The sequence below is a fragment of the Eptatretus burgeri genome, chromosome 3 (assembly GCF_056783735.1).
Source record: "Eptatretus burgeri isolate ZD-2024b chromosome 3, Ebu_testis_v1, whole genome shotgun sequence".
In the NCBI taxonomy this organism is placed as follows: domain Eukaryota; kingdom Metazoa; phylum Chordata; class Myxini; order Myxiniformes; family Myxinidae; genus Eptatretus; species Eptatretus burgeri.
In genome coordinates this window covers 120,561,876-120,580,532 of record NC_140963.1, presented here as the reverse complement: position 1 = coordinate 120,580,532, position 18,657 = coordinate 120,561,876, and the positions used below count along the sequence as shown (strand labels likewise).

At 46.7% G+C, this 18,657-nt stretch overlaps 1 protein-coding gene and 1 long non-coding RNA gene across 2 annotated transcripts; one reads left to right on the top strand and one right to left on the bottom strand.

Moving 5' to 3' along the window:
* The first annotated feature begins 670 nt into the window (after positions 1-670).
* On the top strand, positions 671-14,349 carry GTPBP3 (GTP binding protein 3, mitochondrial). The gene is made up of 8 exons (XM_085875378.1): positions 671-1,019; positions 6,755-6,841; positions 7,112-7,314; positions 7,748-7,820; positions 10,001-10,144; positions 10,397-10,562; positions 12,636-13,052; positions 13,937-14,349. The coding sequence occupies exons 1-8, from the start codon at positions 728-730 to the stop codon at positions 14,229-14,231; spliced, it is 1,677 nt and encodes a 558-aa protein (XP_085731504.1). The 5' UTR covers positions 671-727; the 3' UTR covers positions 14,232-14,349.
* LOC147030859 (uncharacterized) lies at positions 7,868-9,863 on the bottom strand. The gene is made up of 2 exons (XR_015056548.1): positions 9,116-9,863; positions 7,868-9,076 (listed from the first exon to the last, which is right to left on the bottom strand). It is a non-coding gene; the product is annotated as an uncharacterized LOC147030859 (long non-coding RNA).
* Positions 14,350-18,657: the final 4,308 nt, after the last annotated feature.

Genomic DNA, 18,657 nt, shown 5'->3' with positions numbered 1-18,657 from the left:
CTTCTGGTGAAACTACCTAAAAGTAGGATCACTGCTCACCTTCACTCAATTGTTCCTATTTTTTTTACCCCCCCCCCCCACCAATGGAGTATAGAACCAATTTCCACACTCTCTTTAATCTCATTCTTCCCTCCAAGTCTTCAAGACAACGAAGCTGTTCAGCAGCATTTCAGATTGTGTCCAATACAAAAACCATGATCTTTTCCACCTTCATTAACCTCACCCAAATCCATCTTTTTAATTCTCCAGTTTTCCCCTCACAGTTTCCTTCTGTGTCCATCTTGTGCACCCCATGAACCCTCCTGTCCCCCATTCCTCTCCACACCCATTGTTGTCCAAAGTCTCTCTCTATCTTCATCCTCGTCTGACAATGGAAGTAAAGGTAAGTCCTGTGTGATAATTGGTTATGTCGGTGATGCAGTTTTAAAGGGCTCATGGCACGGCTGTCGGGTAAATTGTCCTGTGGTGCCATGCATAGTCGGTGTAGTCAGTGATAGTTGTTTTTTTTTTTTTTCTTTTCCTGAAAGGATTTTATAAATGTAATTTATTGGTGAGGATAGTGAAACGGATCTCCGTCGGTAGCAGAAGCGATACTTGTAGTTAAAATTTATATACAGCGTTTTCAACCTGTATGCTTTTGAAATGTAATATAACCCCTAAACAACAACAACAACAACAACAACAACAACCAGCAGCATCGAGCGCGCGCTGCACGTGCTCACGGGGGATGTTTTGCAGGAGCATCGGTCGGCAACGCTGGATCTCAATCCCTCCCGTCCCTTTGAGGGCTCACGGGGGAGGTTGCGGCGATCGGGGCGGCACGCTTTTCGCGCTCTCCTCGGCGCCGGGCCGCTCGGGTGTGGCCGTTATTCGGGTGTCGGGACCCCAGGCCGCGGAGACTTTGCGGGGTCTCACCGGGACTTTCGAACTCCCACCTGCCCGGAGTGCTCGCCTCAGACGGCTACGCGAGCCGACTTCAGGAGAGACGCTGGACCGTGGTCTTGTCCTCTGGTTCCCGGGTGGGTCAAATTACAAACAGTTTAAAACAAAAACGAGCTCAAATGAGCTAAGATCCTCGTCCTCTTAATGATGACGTCATAAAAACGAATATGACGTCATTGTGATGTATCAAGTTTACGATAAATTATCTGTGCTAATGCCCGGCTTGATTCCCGCAAACAAAATTCAAACAGCTTGCCTCGTTTCGGAGATAATGGTATAGGTGATTTCCATTAGCGGCGATATTATGACGTCAACTTTTTTTTTCGAGGAAGAATTTCCAAAATCGGAGATGGTTACTGCCTGCGCGTGGGCTTTCTGCATATACATGGCAAGTTTCACGAAGATCCGATGAAAACTCTGGGTTGTGAAACAAAAAATGTCAAAAAATAGGAATGACGTCATAAAAATTGATATGACGTCATAGTGATATATCATATGTGCGGTAATTCATCTCTGCTAATGCCCTGTTCGATTCCCGCAAACAGAATTCAAAAAAGTTGCGCAGGGTATTTTTACATATATACGCCAAGTTTCAGGAAGTTTCGATGAAAACTGCAGGCTGTGAAACAAAAAAGTCCACAAGAACAACAACGTGAGTTAGATTTCGAGATCCTCCACGAGGATCTAAAAATAAATAATTGTACTTCACAACAGTCGTGCAGTGTGTCTGTCGGTTCCCCCAACTAAATGTATACCCGGGGAAGCTGTCAGAACCCATAGTGGTTGATACTTTATCAACGTTTCCTTTACATGATGATGATAATGTTAACTTTTGGAGGTGTTGTGGAAAGGTGGGGAACTCAAACTATGTTGTTTGGGCTCTCAAGGCAGGTGCATCAAACACTTGGAGTTTGACAAACGATTAAACTCTTAAAATCTCTGTAAACCATGTTGTCTTTAATAATATTAATAACGATAATCATAATTTTTAAAACGAGAAAGGAGCTAAAAATGCAAAGGCCGTCCGTGTCCGCTTTGTACTTGAACTAAACTTGATGAAAATTAAAAAATTAAAAAACAAAAACTCATGGCCTGGACAGACGCACTGGAGCTCAAAAGGTAAATAAATAAACACAGACGTGGTTACAAAACCGCGACGTCTCGCGCTGCTTGGCTGCGGACGGGCGGGTAAGTTATAAAACCTATTTCTACTCGCTAAGTGTTTTGAGCTGGTATTGACAGAATACTACTGAGATGTATCAGTAATTTATGGTAATGCATGCATACATGGGTGCAGCGGGGGCGTGGTTAAGCAGAGTCATGTGACCCACCCATGCTCCTATGCTGTGTTGTGCCCGTGTCGGGATTAAACCTGTTCCCACTTCAGAGCCTTCGTCCCTGTCGATCGAGTACATTACAGCAGCGACAAGGATGTCTTTGTCCATTGGCATATTGCAAGAATACGCAGTGGGGGGTGATTGGGAAGACTATACTGATCGTCTATAGCAGTACTTCGTGGCAAACAAAATGGACACCGATGAGGACCTGAAAGGCGGCGAGCTGTATTGTTGTGGGCCGGGGGTCAGTGGCGAGGAACGGCCGCCAGGTGGACCAGTAGCGCCGTCTCCCACCGAACACCCGGAATTGCAAAACACGGTTTGTGGCTCGAATGGAGTCTCTGACACAGTGAATGGATGGATGCAGAAAAAAAACAACAATGCATGGGGCTGCACAATGCAGTCCTTGTGAAGTGGCTACCTGCAGGGCAGTCTCTGCAAATGCACTGGAAGATGGTCCTGGTGCACATGGTGAGATGGTGACATGGGGGTCATGCAAGACAAGGGCGAGAAGGCATGGGGTCAAGGCAAAGGCAGGCAAGGCAAATGCAGACCAGCAAATACAGCACAACAGGCCGGCATTTGAAGCTGGCCGGCCTCTGGTCTGGTCCGTGAGGTTCTGGTGGGAGTGCGGTGTTGCCAGCCACTCCAAAAACGGGCTCAGACCTACCCTACTGTCTCCTGTCCAACATCATGCCTGTCTCTTTAAACTATCGGTTCTAGAACCCATGATTCCCGTTGCCTGTGTTGGTGTTCCTTATAAATTTGGGCCTGGCCCTAAAATTTTCTCTCGTGCCCTTGCATAATTTCGTGGCTGGGCAGCGTGGCTCACTTGGCAGGGACTTCCGTCTGCCAAACTCAAACTACGGCACCCCCGGGCAGCGGAGGCTGTCTCTGAGCCTACCTGCTCCCTATGAACGTGGGGAGTGCCCTTCTTGGCTACTCCCCCGTATATGCCCACACGGCATCTCGGTGCTACGGGTACCGTTTCCGAAGGGCCACCCGTGCCCAGTACACTATCCTGGTCCCTTGGACCCATGGCCTACTCTGACCGACTAGTCCGGTGCCCGGGGTGCCCTCTACTCTATACGCTCATTTCAACAGCCACGCTTCCAGCCGGTCAATGAACTCTTGCACCCCTCCAAAAGGTATCGTGCCTTCGTACATCACCAACAACAGAACGACCTCCTTTTCGAAAATTTAACTAACCCACCAGGGGTGCAAATTAACGGTCGCCAATGGCGCCTAACTTTTGTGCTGGGCGGGTACATGATACTGCCTTACCTGCCCGGCTGGTGAATCACTGGTGATTCCTGTTATTTTGTACTAGCTTCTCTACTAGTTTTCTCAACTAGAACTAATGCTTTTGTCCACAGAAATCCATAGAAATCACCGGTAATTCTGCGGTGGCCATTTTGTCTGTTTTCATCTCGTTCCAAATCACGCGTGATTGCGCGAGATTTGACGGTTTGGCGCGGTTTGGACGCATTTTCTCATGCCCAGGTTGGTTAAATGAGTGAATTTGGGTGAATGAGTGAGTTTCATGAGTGAGGTTAGGTGAATAAGTGAGTTTGATGAGGCTTTTGGGTTAATGAGTGAGTTAGATGAATGAGTGAGTTTGATGAGTGAGGTTGGGTGAATGAGTGAGTTTGATGGGTGAGGTTAGGTGGATGAGTGAATTTATATGTGATGTTCGGTGGACGAGTAGTACCCCCACCATTGTCCATCACCCACAACCCCCCCCCCTCCACCCCATCGTCCATCACCCACAACCCCCCCATCGTCCATCAGCTACAACCACCCCATTACCCACAAAAATTCCCCCCACCAGCACTAATCACAACCCCCTGCCCCCCATCACCCACACAAAAAGGTCCCCCCCCCATCACCCACAACCTCCTCCTCCCTGCATCATCCCCGCATCCCCACCCCACTCCTCAAACTCACTCATCCATCCATCCAACTCACTCATCCACCCAACCTCCTCCATAAAACTCACTCATTCTGCAAACCTCCTCCATTAAACTCACTCATACAACCAACCTCACTCATCAAACTCACTCATCCAACCAACCTCATCCATCAAACTCACTCATCCAACCAACCTCACTCATCAAACTCACTCATCCAACCAACCTCACTCATCAAACTCACTCATGTGAGTATATTAAAAGTGTTTGATATCAAATTTGTGACTTTTGTCTTTATTTTATTGGGCCAGTAGAAATTCTGCTGGGCCGGTAACTTTTTCTAGTCACCGGCCCTGCTGGCCGGTGGATAAACATGTTAATTTGCACCCCTGCCCACTAACTAACATTACACTGACCCCGGGTTCCTTTGGGTGGGATTCACTCCTCCCCCCAATCAGTCATTCGCACCATGCATTCCACATTCACTCCATTCACACATTCAGGCCCGCTGACCCATGTTCACTCATTTTACACATTTTTTAAAATTCACTCTCATCACTCAACACTGCCATTCTGTGAACTAAATTCCCCTAACTACATCATGCTCACCATCATCCCTTACTCTAATGCACGTTCCTTTTAACTCTACGTAGCGAATCTATGTCCCCCACTACACATTCCATGTCGGTCCAAGTCTCCCATCCCATTTCTCATTCTAAACTAAATTCCCACTAACTATTCCACGGGCCCCATGAGGAACTGTTCCTGCCCCATGAGGCCGGTCTAGCTACGCTAACCCCATCCCACTAACTAGTGCTCCTATGCCCAATCGACGATGTCTACCACATCCTGGCCGGGGCTGTGTACTTGGAGCGAGGCCTTTTTTTTTATACATTTTTTTTTTGCACCGCCAGGGTGGCGGTCTGCGACTCGCTCATTCGTTCCTTCTGTCGGACGATACCTGGGGCCTTGTCGTCGCCCTGCGCATCGCAACAAGCGCTCGCCTTCGAGGGGTCCGCCATGCGAGCCAACGCGCGCTGCTCGCCCGTAACTCGCGCCGCGAGGTCCCAGTGATGTCCAAGATGACTGGCAAAGATAAAAACACCCCTATACATTCATTGGGGTCATGCTGATCCTATGTAGCTGAATGTAATAAGCCCAGAACTGGAGTAGGAGTAGCACGACAAACCTACACCGGTCCGTGAATTGTAGTCAGAAATCTTTTGCATGTTCTCATAATAAAGGTTTGTTGAAAAATTTATGACAAAGAGCCTGGTGTTGGCGCCGTGGTTAGGGCAGCGGCTTGGGATCCAAAAGGTCCTGAGTTCAAGCCCCGTTGGGCCGCTGAATTAATACACCAGGGGGTTGACTCAGCCTGTCATCCTTCCGAGGTCGGCGAAATGAGTACCAGTATACTGGGCCGGTGTATACCCCGGTTAAAATAGGTGTACCATATCCCTGTGTCGTAAGAGGCGACCAGGGTTGCGTCAGGAAGGGCATCCGGCGTAAAACATGTGCCAAATCACTATGCGGATCATACGGATGATCTGCTGTGGCGACCCCTAACTGGAGCAGCCGAAAGAGGAAGAAGGAGAAGAAAAATTTATGACAAAAGCTCGTATGGTAAAAACGTTATGGCCAGGACGGACACACTGAAGTTCAAATGGTAAGTAAATATAGAAACACTGAAGAGATTAGAGAAAAAAACCCAAACCCGGCCGTCTCACACAGCACAGTGGCGGACAGGCTAATAAGGCCTATTTCGACTCGCTGTGTCATTGTCCTTTTACATGTTGATCCAATGATTTATTGGTCTAATATTCTTATTAGGATTTGATGACAAAACCTCAAATGCTTGTGCCCAGGGATGTTCCGTTAGTAAACATCTTGCTCACAGCTCTTCAACTGGCTTCCTTGATTCAAAGCGTTCAAACACTCCAATGAACAGAGTGGGCAGCACTGCTAAACAACACGGCGGTCTCCATGTCAACAATGCTATTGTGGTACTCCAGCAAATACTGTCCAGGCCGTCGTTTTTAGTTTTACTCGTGACAACTTCCCCAAATACTTGATTGTGTTAGCAGCGGCTCCAGAGTTCGAGAAAGAGACATAATGAAATGAGAAGTCACAAGGAGGAGCCCTGCGACCAAGTTTATCTATGGACCTACTATGGCGCATTTTGGGGCGAGGGCGGAGGGGTTTTTCCTGTTTGTCGATTTTATAGAATTGAGTTGAGAAGTAGAAGCAACAGTAAAAATATGAAATGCATATTTTAATATTGTCCTCTGTGATGACAATCATTTTGAATTTGACTACGGCGGCTATTTTTGCTAACACGCAGCGGTGTTCCGTTGGCAAGCGATTCGCTGACCACTCACCATGCACCTCTCTTAGTCGCTTGCTCCACTTACCAAGCAGCTTGCAAAGCGGTTGATATGGAACGGCTGCCTTGGCAAGTGATGGCAAGCCGCTTGCTTATGGAACACGGCCCTTTCACGCACACACACCCACACACCACTGCGTAGGGTGGACGGGCTAATAATATTATAATCACTTTTCTTACAGGTCCTCACAGTTTCACAGGCGAGGACTCGTGTGAGTTCCATGTTCATGGTGGCTCCGCAGTTATCCGTGGAGTCCTTGAAGCCCTAGGTATTCTGACCTGGTACTTGCACCATCACCCCCATCCCTTTTATTTCACTGACGCTTCCGTCGTCGTGTCCGCATTTCCATGTAACATCATTTCACTTTGGTTCGTTGGGAACTGACTGCTTGGGGCACAGTTTTGTTTCCATCTCTAAAACAGTACCTGAAGGAACTCCATTTCTTCCTGAGTTCTAAATGACTCGTAACTTTGAGGGTTTTTCTTCTCGATTACCTTTGATTTAATTTGTGGTGTGTTTTTTGGGGTTTTTTTGAAAGGCTCCCTACCTGGCCTGCGTCCCGCTGAACCGGGCGCATTTGCACGCCGTGCCTTCTTCCATGGAAAGCTGGATCTGACTGCCATAGAAGGCCTCGGTGACCTCGTACAGGCTGAGACGGCCTCCCAACGTCGGCAAGCCCTCCGTCAGCTTGATGGAGAACTGGGAAAGTTGTACAATGCCTGGAGAGAGCGATTGGCTAAGGTTGGGATTAATGAATAGATTAATTAATCGATAGAAGAGGGCCGTTAATCATGAATTATGAGGATGGAGATGGGGGTGAGGTGGTTGATGATAATTAAAATGAAGAGGTGCAAGTTATTGCTTTCCTCTTCATTATCATCACCAGTGTTGAGACTTATGAAGAGTTTACTACTTGTATCAAATGGAAAACTGGAAGAATACACGTTTCAAGCTGGTATTGAAGGAATACGACACTTTGGTTGTGGATTTCCCAGTAAACTACCGGACTCGGTGGTGTCATGGTTAGAGATCCCATTCCGAGTCTGGGAGGTCGGTGGTTTGAACCACCGACCTCCCAAGATGGTACTTGCTCTTTCCTTGCCTGACTTGCTTGTTCAGTATATAAAAGGATAAGATCACGAACAACCCCCACAGAATTGCTAACTGTTTTCAGTGTTTGGCTCATGTGGAAGCTTACATCGACTTCAATGAAGATGACAACATAGAGGACAACGTTTTGGATGAAGGTGAGTTTTAATCGACTTGTTTTTCATTATTAATATTTTTATTATTATTATTATTATTTATTATTACTTATTTGTATTGCATGAGGGTCATGTTGCTCCATGTACATGAGGAAATGTCAGACATTTTGTGACATTGATGACAGTGTTATCTGCCTCTGTCACAAGATTATAGCAACCAGTCATTGGAACCCTACAGATCGGTCACTGCGATGCAAGAATGACTGTGAGTAAACAAAAACATTTGGCTTCTTTTTTTTTCATACAAAATTGACTTGTGGAAAAGCTAGAACACAGAACGGATCAGGACGCAACATTATAAAACGGAACAGCAGAAGGAGAAGGGGGAAATACCTACAACAGGGCTGAGGGAGAAAACATATGGACATGGACAAACAAGGGATGCAGGCAATGATGAGGGGCAGGGGAGAACACCTTGCAGACGGATAGGTGCATTCGGACTTTTGTCCTGGACAGGTACCGACAGCGCCACACTCCATGATCCAGTTAATCCATGACTCCCCAGGCCCGACCCAGACATCTCTCGACCTGTGGCTCACAACATGCATAGATATGAATATCACTAACAAGATACATGAAGCTCTCCGTAAACTCAACATCCTCACCTCAAAACAGGAACAGACATCCAAGATATCACTGAAAGCCTGGATCTTAGTTTTGACCCAGGAAACCCATAATCCCAGTGGCTCTGCCTCCTCATTCAGTGCCTTGAAGGCCCCCATGAGGATATCCTGTGTCTCCGTAAAGTTGACTGAATCATTGGCGAAATCAAGGTCAGAGATCTTGACATTCCCAAACGATGCACCACAGCTTGATCTCTCTGACATTCTCCCTCTAATCCAGTCCATGCAAGTGCTGAAAAGTGTGGGGGCTAGTACACACCCCTGATGAACTCCAGTAACAATTGGAAATAAGTCTGAGATGGAACCACGACACCTTGCAGCACTCTCAGTACCAGAGTGCAGTTCAGAAATCAGATTGATCAGTTTTGGTGGCACTCCACAAAGCCCAATAATCCTCTAGACGGCATCCCGATTCACTGAATCAAATGTTTTGGGGAGATCAACAAAGGCTTGCAAGCAGCCCCTGCCGAAATTCTCATCTGCGTTTGTTGAGGACCCGAAGAGCAAGGATACGGTCAATCGTTGACCACTTTGGTGTAAAACTCGAATGCTCTGGGTGCTGGTGCTCAAGCAGAAGTTCTGGCAAACCTGATCAAGAATTATCTGAGCAAAGACCTTACGCAGCACAGACGGTGTAAGGTCTTGCGCAAAGACCTTACACCGTCACCCCTCGGTAGCTGTTGCAATCCTGGCGATCACCCTTCCGTTTCCAGAGAGGGAGAACAAGACCCCTCTTCCTGTCAGTTGGGATGATGCTTGTGCTCCAAACAGAGCACAGAACTGCATGCAACCACACGAGCACAGCATTTCCACCAGCCTTGAGAACTTCATTATGGATGCCACAGATCCCAGCAGCTTTACCCCCTTTCAACTCGTTCACCGTAGCCTGTGTTTCTATAAAGGAAGGTGGTTCACAGTTGATTGGAGGGTCATCAATAGGGATAGTAACACCCCTGACATCTAACTCAACAACTGGTGGGTCAGCCTGGTACAGCCGCTCAAAGTAACCGGCCCAGTGTTCCTTCACTCCGGACTCCTCTGTCAAGAGCCCACCACCCTCCGCTATAACTGTGGTCCACCGAGGGACAGGCTTGGAGGAACGCAATGCACAAATTCCTCTGTAAGGAGGACGAGAATCACTTGACCACAGCTGATGCTCCACCCCCTCACAGATTCCTTGCACATCGGCCTCCTTGTCCGGCCTCGGCACACGTACGGTTTTACGGTTTGGCCAAAAATGATATGATAACACACAAACACAACCTCCAAGGAAAGCTTCTGGTGAACACGTGAGATCATGTGAAATTTATTTCTCTGAAGATGGAATGTTTGAAAAAAATTAGTTCACTCGAGACTTTTAACGCATGGAGTTGAACCCTTGATAAATGGGAAATAGATCTCTGATGGCTTGGACATTCCTGTGGTGCGAATGGACGTATCCAAGACGACTCATTGGTTTTTACTTTTGTTGTTCAAGGATGACCACCAAGAGAGGATTGGTTGTTTCATTTGCTCGTCTTGTTTGCATTGTACCCTCAGTGGCTACAGAGCTTGCTGCATTGAGACTGGAGATTGAGGCACACCTCAAGGACGGCTTGCGAGGCGAGCGCCTGAGGTCCGGTCTGGACGTGGTGATCGCTGGTGCCACCAATGCTGGAAAAAGCAGCCTTCTTAATGCACTGTGTATGGGGTGGGGCTGTCGGGTGGGAGGAGGGGTGGTGGGGAAGGGACATGGGGGGATGGGAAGAGTGTGGTGAAGAGCATGGGACTCTGATGAACAAAATAAATAATCTAATTTCAACGATTAACAGCTCGGTGTCAGCTCGCCCAACATTGAAAGTCTATTTTGGCAATTTATTTAAAGTTGATTGTTGAAGAGAGAGATTTCGGGTGAGACAATGTTATTTCTTTTTTTCTCAATCTCCTATATGGCAGGCAAACGCCCAGTTGCCATAGTAACACCAATTGCTGGAACAACACGTGATGTCCTTGAGACATCATTGGACCTTTCGGGTTTTCCTGTAATGCTGAGTGACACCGCTGGATTGCGTGCCTCTGTGGACCCTGTGGAGAAGGAAGGTGTTCGCCGAGCTCTGCAGAGGTAAGAGTTATTGACCAGGTTTAATGACTTACTTTTTCTTATGATGTTTTCCTTCTCCCCTCACCCTCACCCTTCCCCTCTCCATCACACCCCTCCCCATCACCCTCCCTCCCATCATCTGATCCCTCCAATCACCCCCCCTTCTTCCCATCACCCGCTCCCTTGTCACGCCCCAACCCCCTTGTCGCTCCCCACCCAACCCCTCCCCCGTCACACCCCCCTCCTCTTGCTAACATGATTCCGCCTTAACGCCCCCACTCCTCCCTTATCACCCCCTCCTCTCATCTTATCACTCCGCCTCCATCTCTTTCCACGTCACCGCCTTTCTCTTCCCTTATCACCCCCTCTCATCATCCCGCCTCCCTTATCACCCGCCCCCATTATCACCCCCCCGCCCCCACGCCTTCCTCAAGCACCTCCACCCCTCCACACTTAAATGATGTACCCTCACAGTGCAGTCATGCATCACTTAATGACGGGGATACGTTCTGAGAAATGCATCGTTAAGCGATGTCGTCATTGTGTGAACATCATTGAGTGTACTTACACAAACCTAGATGGTATAGCCTACTACACACCCAGGCTATATGGTATAGCCTACTACACACCCAGGCTATATGGTATAGCCTACTACACACCCAGGCTATATGGTATAGCCTACTACACACCCAGGCTATATGGTATAGCCTACTACACACCCAGGCTATATGGTATAGCCTACTACACACCCAGGCTATATGGTATAGCCTGCTACACACCCAGGCTATATGGTATAGCCTGCTACACACCCAGGCTATATGGTATAGCCTGCTACACACCCAGGCTATATGGTATAGCCTGCTACACACCCAAGCTATATGGTATAGCCTACTACACACCCAGGCTATATGGTATAGCCTGCTACACACCCAGGCTATATGGTATAGCCTGCTACACACCCAGGCTATATGGTATAGCCTGCTACACACCCAGGCTATATGGTATAGCCTGCTACACACCCAGGCTATATGGTATAGCCTACTACACACTCAGGCTATATGGTATAGCCTACTACACACCAAGGCTATATGGTATAGCCTACTACACACCAAGGCTATATGGTATAGCCTGCTACACACCCAGGCTATATGGTATAGCCTGCTACACACCCAGGCTATATGGTATAGCCTGCTACACACCCAGGCTATATGGTATAGCCTACTACACACCCAGGCTATATGGTATAGCCTACTACACACCCAGGCTATATGGTATAGCCTATTGCTCCTTGGCTACAAACCTGTACAGCATGTTACTGCACTGAATACTTCAATAATAAATTTTTTTTTCCTTTCTTCAATAATAAATTAACCTCAGGTTACTGTAACTTTTTTACTTTATCAACTTTTTAAATATATTTTTTTAACTTTTTGACTTTTGTTCTAACCCGAACCCTAAAACACAAACACATTGTACAGCTGTACAAAAAGATTTTCTTCTTTTTTTTTTACTTTTTAAACTGTTTTGTTAAAAACGAAGACACAAACACACACATTAGCCTCGGCCTATACAGGGTCAGGATCATCGATATCACTCTTCCACCTCCACATCTTGTCCCACTGTCCCACATCCAAGATAGACGGAAAACGCTGCTCGTTTTACCTTTGTAAAACGGGTCAAATATGGCGAAAATCGGGGTGTTTTAGGATGTTAGGTCAACATTGGGTCAGTTTGAACGCTGATTTTCTTGAATCCCGATTTAGTGCGACCCCACTTTTTTCACGATGACATTTGATGGACCTCAACAATCGTGCTATAACGGGGCCACACTGTAGTTGTTTGCTATCATTATCAAGTATTATGTACTGTACATAATTGTAAGTGCTATACTGTATTTTTATACGACTGGCAGCGCTACGACGTCACGAGGCGATAAGAACTTTTCAGCTCCATTATAATCTTGTGGGACCACCATCATATATGCGGTTCGTCGTTGACCGAAACATCGTAATACGGCGCATGACTGTATTAGTTTTTGTTGTTTTATAACCCTTAATTCTCCATTCTTCTCATCCTCCTTTGTTGTATTGAAAGACTGAACCGAGCAGATGTCGTCGTCGTTGTGGTCGATGTGATGGAGGTGGATCTGGAGCACCCAGTTGCTGCTCTCCAGAACTACATCAAGAAAGTTCTCCAAGGGAGATGGGAAGAGGAAGAGCAGCAAGAGGAAGGCAGGGAATGCACACACCCTTATTGGACATGTTCTCCGACAGTACAAGCAGACTGGCGCACTACAAATGGACAACTGAGGCCGGAAAAGGAGCTTTGTCCACCACAGGACAGAGAGGTTATTTTGGTCTTAAACAAAGTGGATCTCCTGGACTCCTTTCAGGTTGAGAACTTGAGGAACAAACTTGACTCCACCCTCCCTGAGACGTCCTTCATCTCGTGCAAGACCGGCGACAGCCTGGACACGTTCGTGAGCACACTTGAGGTCAAGGTCGAAACGATGTGAGTTGTGCATTAATTTGAGATGCAAGGAAAGGATTTTCGATTTCATAATTTGTACAAATATCTGTACAAAGCAAATTTTTTTTTGTACTTTTTATTCGAACCCTCAGTTCGTTTACCTGGGAGAGCGTGGATGTATGTGATGTTGCACATGAAATTGAACGGCACTCAGTGGAGCGCGTACCTCCGCCAGGCTGAACAGTTTACGTTTTGTATCCCACTGATAGGTCGGATCTGGATCCAGACCTGAACCAAAATCTAATCAGGTTGTTCTTGTCATCTACACAACTCGTCCACAACTTTTTGAGATATCGTGCTATACATCGTTTTTGGCCCTATCTCTCAATTGTGAAGAATCACTTAAATAATTCTACCATCCGGATCTTCACCAAAATCGAATCGTGAGCTGATGAAAGTGAGCTTTTATACGACATGGCTGCCTGTACCACCATCCGAGAAAATTAGGTCCAACCTATAAGGAATGCCATTGAGGTCTGAGATGAAGATTGACTCATTCCATGTTGAGAGATGAACAAGGTTCATGTGGAATTAGAGGGCCTACTTTAACATCAACGTCAGGTTGGGACTTTCTGGGCATCCTTGGTTATGCTTGTTCATTCATTTAACGCATTCTTCCATTGTGTGGGAACATCTTTTAAAAGGGACTCGCAAATTGAGAAACTTTTCAAATGCAAGACCAACAAGAAGCAGTTTCCTTGTTGAGGTTAACAGTAGAAGAGGTTACAGAGCCATTTTACCTGTAAAAGAATGATGTATATACCAATAGTAAGTCCGGTGATTATGAGTAATGCACGTGATATCATTGTGTGTTCTCATTTCCGTTTTCCCCTCCCCCCCCTGCCAACCTGTCGTCGTGCAAACAGGTGTGGTGACCCTCTCACCGACAGCCCGAGTTTGACCCAAGCACGGCATCGCACGCATCTCATCCACTGCCTGTCAGCCATCGAGCGGTATCAAGAACGATGTGGATGGCTTGATGGACAATTGGATTTGGACTCGGACAGACAGCCGGATACAACACGGGACACAGAGCCGGACCTGGCGATTGAAGCTTCGAATCTTCGTGGGGCGATGCACGAACTCGGTCACATTACTGGTCATGTGACTCCCACGGAGGTTCTCGACATTATATTTCGAGATTTCTGTATTGGCAAATGATGCGTATTGTTAGTTAGGAGGTCGGGGAGGGTGGTGTTTGTTTTGTGAACAGTTCATGGAGGGCTTGGATGCGATGACTTTCCCATGTACAACAATAAATTCCTTTGTTTTGTGTTTTTACACGTTCAAGCCTGATTTTTTTTTTTTAATGTTTTTTAACTCCCTCTGCCACCGAAGCTGGACAGGGGTTATGTTTTCACCCATTGGTGTGCTTGTCTGTCTGTCTGTCTCTCTCTGAACAGGATATCTCAAAGTTATGGATGGATTCAATGAAACTTGGTGGACAGGTTGAGTGTGAGAATAGGACGAATCGATTTGATTCTGATTAAGATCCAGATCCGAGAGTTTATAAAGTGATTCTTCACGAGTGAGAGATGGGGCCAACAACGACATGCAGTGTATCATGATATCTGAAAAAGTTATGAACGGATTCAGACGAAAATTGGTGGATGAGTTCGGTTAGTGACAAGAACAAGCTAATTATATTGTTGTGGTTTCTCACCACTCCGGCGTGCGAACGACCGCTTTTAGCTAAACGCAGCCTCGCGCCCACCGGACGTGGCAAACCTAGTCGCAGCTTTCGGATCAACGCCGAAATCCAGCTACAGGTGTGTTTTTAACCACACCGTAAATCAGCCAACTATTCTGTCCACGCGCGACAGGCTCCGATCGCCGAATTGTCGATTTACCCAAGTATGCACGCAGACAGAAATGCCGGGGATTTACACCTCAACGGGACCTGCTTGGAAACGAGCCGCTTAAGCAGCTCGCTCCGTTTGCGATTTGCCGAGCGGTGTATATCACCAAGCCCCGCCGGATCCGATTACTTTATCGGCTATTTAAAAGCCAGTTAATATCCTGAACGCAATGACGGCAGCTCAGTTGAGGGAAAGGACGCAACGAACAGGTGAACATTCACACAATGACATTTATTTGTAACACGTATGCATGCAAACACGTATGCAATCATACAGTCAGTAAAGCAATGCAGGTAAGGGACAAAACACGAGCAAGACAAAGAACTACAACCATTCTATTTATTACTGTACATTCACTTAACAGTTCTACTTATGGACACTGTACCACAACTTTCATACAAAGAAACCCCAGGAAAGGGAGGGGCAGAACTAGACCCGTAGGCCTTCAATATCCACGGAGCTGTGGAGACCGCAAGAGCTCCGAGAGGCTGGGCTGGTTACCTGTCACCCTCGTGGTGACTCGCTGAGCGACCCTCGACACTTTTCGGAAGCACGGCAGCTCGGTTGGTCCAGGCCCCGCCATGCGGCCTCGTGGATCGGCCTCGCCGACGACGCCTCAGAGGAACGAACGGGCCTTTGCTCTTTCGAGAGTTGATGCTCTTTTTTTTAAGAGCCCGCCCGTTCCTCAGCGTTGGCTCGGACCGTTCTGTCGCTGGCTGGTGACCTCTCTCCGGCTTTCTCCACCTTCCCGCAGTTCTGCACGGCAGGCTTGGCTGCGCTCCGATGACCCCAACTGCCCTCCACTGGACTCAAACCTTGGCGGACTGCTGGCTTCCTCCGACTCGACACCAGCTCGACTCCAGACTTCCACTGCGCAACTGGCGTTCCGGCGTGCCTTTTTATCGGGTCGGGGGTGCGTTTGATCTCTCACCTCTCACCTCTCACCCCCCGCTGGCTCCGCCCCTTTTGTGATTCTGATCCAATCTCTTCGTGAAGCTTGGACATGCGCGGACGTGGGCGAAATCATCAACCACGCGGACGTTGCAGGAATCATCGGCTCCCACTCTAACAGGGAACCCTCGCGTCTGTCAGCGGCGATGTTGCTCGTCCGTGGGATTCGCCGTTGCTGGCGAAAAGATGGCGGCGCAATGGAGATGAAGGTGAGGCGATGTGCGTTTGTGGAGATGTTGAGGAGATGTCGTGGTTGGCGCTGTGGTGGGGATGGCATGGTTGTTGAGAGACGGTTGTGGTTGGCGCTGTGGTTGGGATGGCGTGGTTGTTGGGAGGCGGTTGTTCTTGTTCCAAAATAAAAGATAGCAAAAGAATAATGGCTGACTCAAAGATCACAGCCCGGTTTCACGAATAAAGACCTTTAGACATCCGTGGGGAAATCTATTCTGAACACACACTTATCGACATAACTGATCTCTGGGAAGCCTGAATGGTGTTCTGTGAATTTCCACAACCGTAACAATATTTTGGTTCAATTCCAGATCCAGACCTGGCCTATCAGTGGGGGTACAAGACATAAACTGTTAAGCCTGGCGGATGTATGTGCCCTACCGAGTGCCTTTCTCATTTATTTATTTATTTATTGTGGTTACACCTGTTTGAGATTCACAGTTACCTCCGCCACCGAAGGTGAAGGAGTTTACGTTTTCACCCATTTCTGTCTGTCTGTCTGTCTGTCTTTGTGTACAGGACATCTCAAAAAGTTGTGGACGGATCCGGATGAAATTTTGTAGACAGGTTCGGTGTGTGATCAGATTTTGGTGAAGATCCGGATCTGGATCCGATAATTTTTAAAGTGATTCTTCACCGTTGAGAGATAGTAGCGTGGTGTTGGCTTTGTCGTTAGGGCGGTGGCTTGGGATCCTAGGTTCCTGAGTTCGAGTCTCGTTGGCCACTGAATTAACACCAGGGGGTTGACAGCCTGTCATCATTCCAAGGTCAGCAAAATGAGCACAAGTATACTGGTAAGAGGGGCACTGCATCAGCGGCATACCCGTGCCCCTAACCAATGATGCAGCCAAAAAGGCAGCACACGATGGGAACCATTGAGGGATATATAGCATGATATATCAAAAATGTATTGGGCCCTATATGTTCTTGTGGATTGGGTATTACGTGGCGGAGGTATGCGCTCCACCGAGTGCCCTTCTAGTTCCCTGTGATTACACATGAAAGAAGTTTTGATTTGAATAGATATCTCAATCTTCTCCAGAATCTCATTTGCATTGTGGTTGTCACATTTGAAACGTGCCTGCGATGCCAAAGTCCTCGTATTCAAAGTAATGTTGTTGTTTTTTTTCAGGTTATCACGTTAATTTGGGGTTCGGTTTTGGCTTAAACGGCCACCAGCAAATGTCAGGCTGCTACTTCGTCATTCCGATGCAGCATGTGGCTGCAAGAAGTATCATTTGACGCAGTGCTGCTGATGCAGTGCCTCTCGCAAGTATTTGAAATTTCGCACAACTTGATGTTTTTTTTTTAATGTTGAACATTTTGCACAGAATATCAACGGGAGGACGTCATCGAGTCTTGAATACTTTGCTGAAGGTATAAAGAGAGTTGAAATCGCATTATCTGTTTGTTTGGGAAAACTAACATCAACGAGGCCGACGGCAAACCGTGATATCTCGGCAGATTAAACAAGCTCAAATGAGCTAAGATCCTCGTCCTCTTAAGGATGACGTCATAAAAACGAATATGACGTCATTGTGATGTATCAGGTTTGCGATAAATTATCTGTGTTAATTGCCTGGCTTGATTCCCGCAAAGAAAATTCAAACAGCTTGCCAAGTTTCTGAGATAATGGTATAGGCGATTTCCATTTGCGGCGATATTATGACGTCAATATTATGACGTCATAATATTGACGTCATTAAAATATTATGACTTTTTTTTCTCGGAAGAATTTCCAAAATTGGAGATGGTTACTGCCTGTGCGTGGGTTTTCTGCATATACATGGCAAGTTTCACGAAGATCCGATGAAAACCCTGGGTTGTGAAACAAATAATATCAAACAATAGGAATGACGTCATAGAAATTGATATGACGTCATAGTGATGTATCATATGTGCGGTAATTCATCTCTGCTAATGCCCTGTTCGATTCCCGCAAACAGAATTAAAAAAGCTTGCCTAGTTTCGGAGATAATTTTTTAGGCGATTTCCATTAGTGGAGATATTTTGACGTCATAACTTTTTTTTCTCGGAGGAATTTTCAAAATCGGAGATGGTTACTGTCTGCGCAGGGTATTTTTTACATATATATATATATATATATATATATATATATATATATATATATATATATATATATATATATATATATATGTCAAGTTTCAGGAAGTTTCGATGAAAATTGTAGGCTGTGAAACAAAAGAGTCCAAGAACAACAACGTGAGTAAGACTTAGAGATCCTCCACAAAGATCTAAAAAGACAAGCCGGTAGGCGGACATGGGTAGTCGACTACCCAATAGAACCTGACGTTATGGACCCTGGTCGATGGGGGGAATGACCTGAGGATTAAGCACAAGAAATTTCATGATTCTGGCTTCAAGGGTTAATGCTGCGGATTGTTTTTTCGTTAAAATACCCCCACATTTAGAGGTTTTTCGGCCGTTGCTAGGCAACGGAGGATCAGAAGCAACGGTTCTTTCTCACACACAACTAGGACATGCCATGAACCTACGATACCAGTTTCATGTATATCTGACTCGTA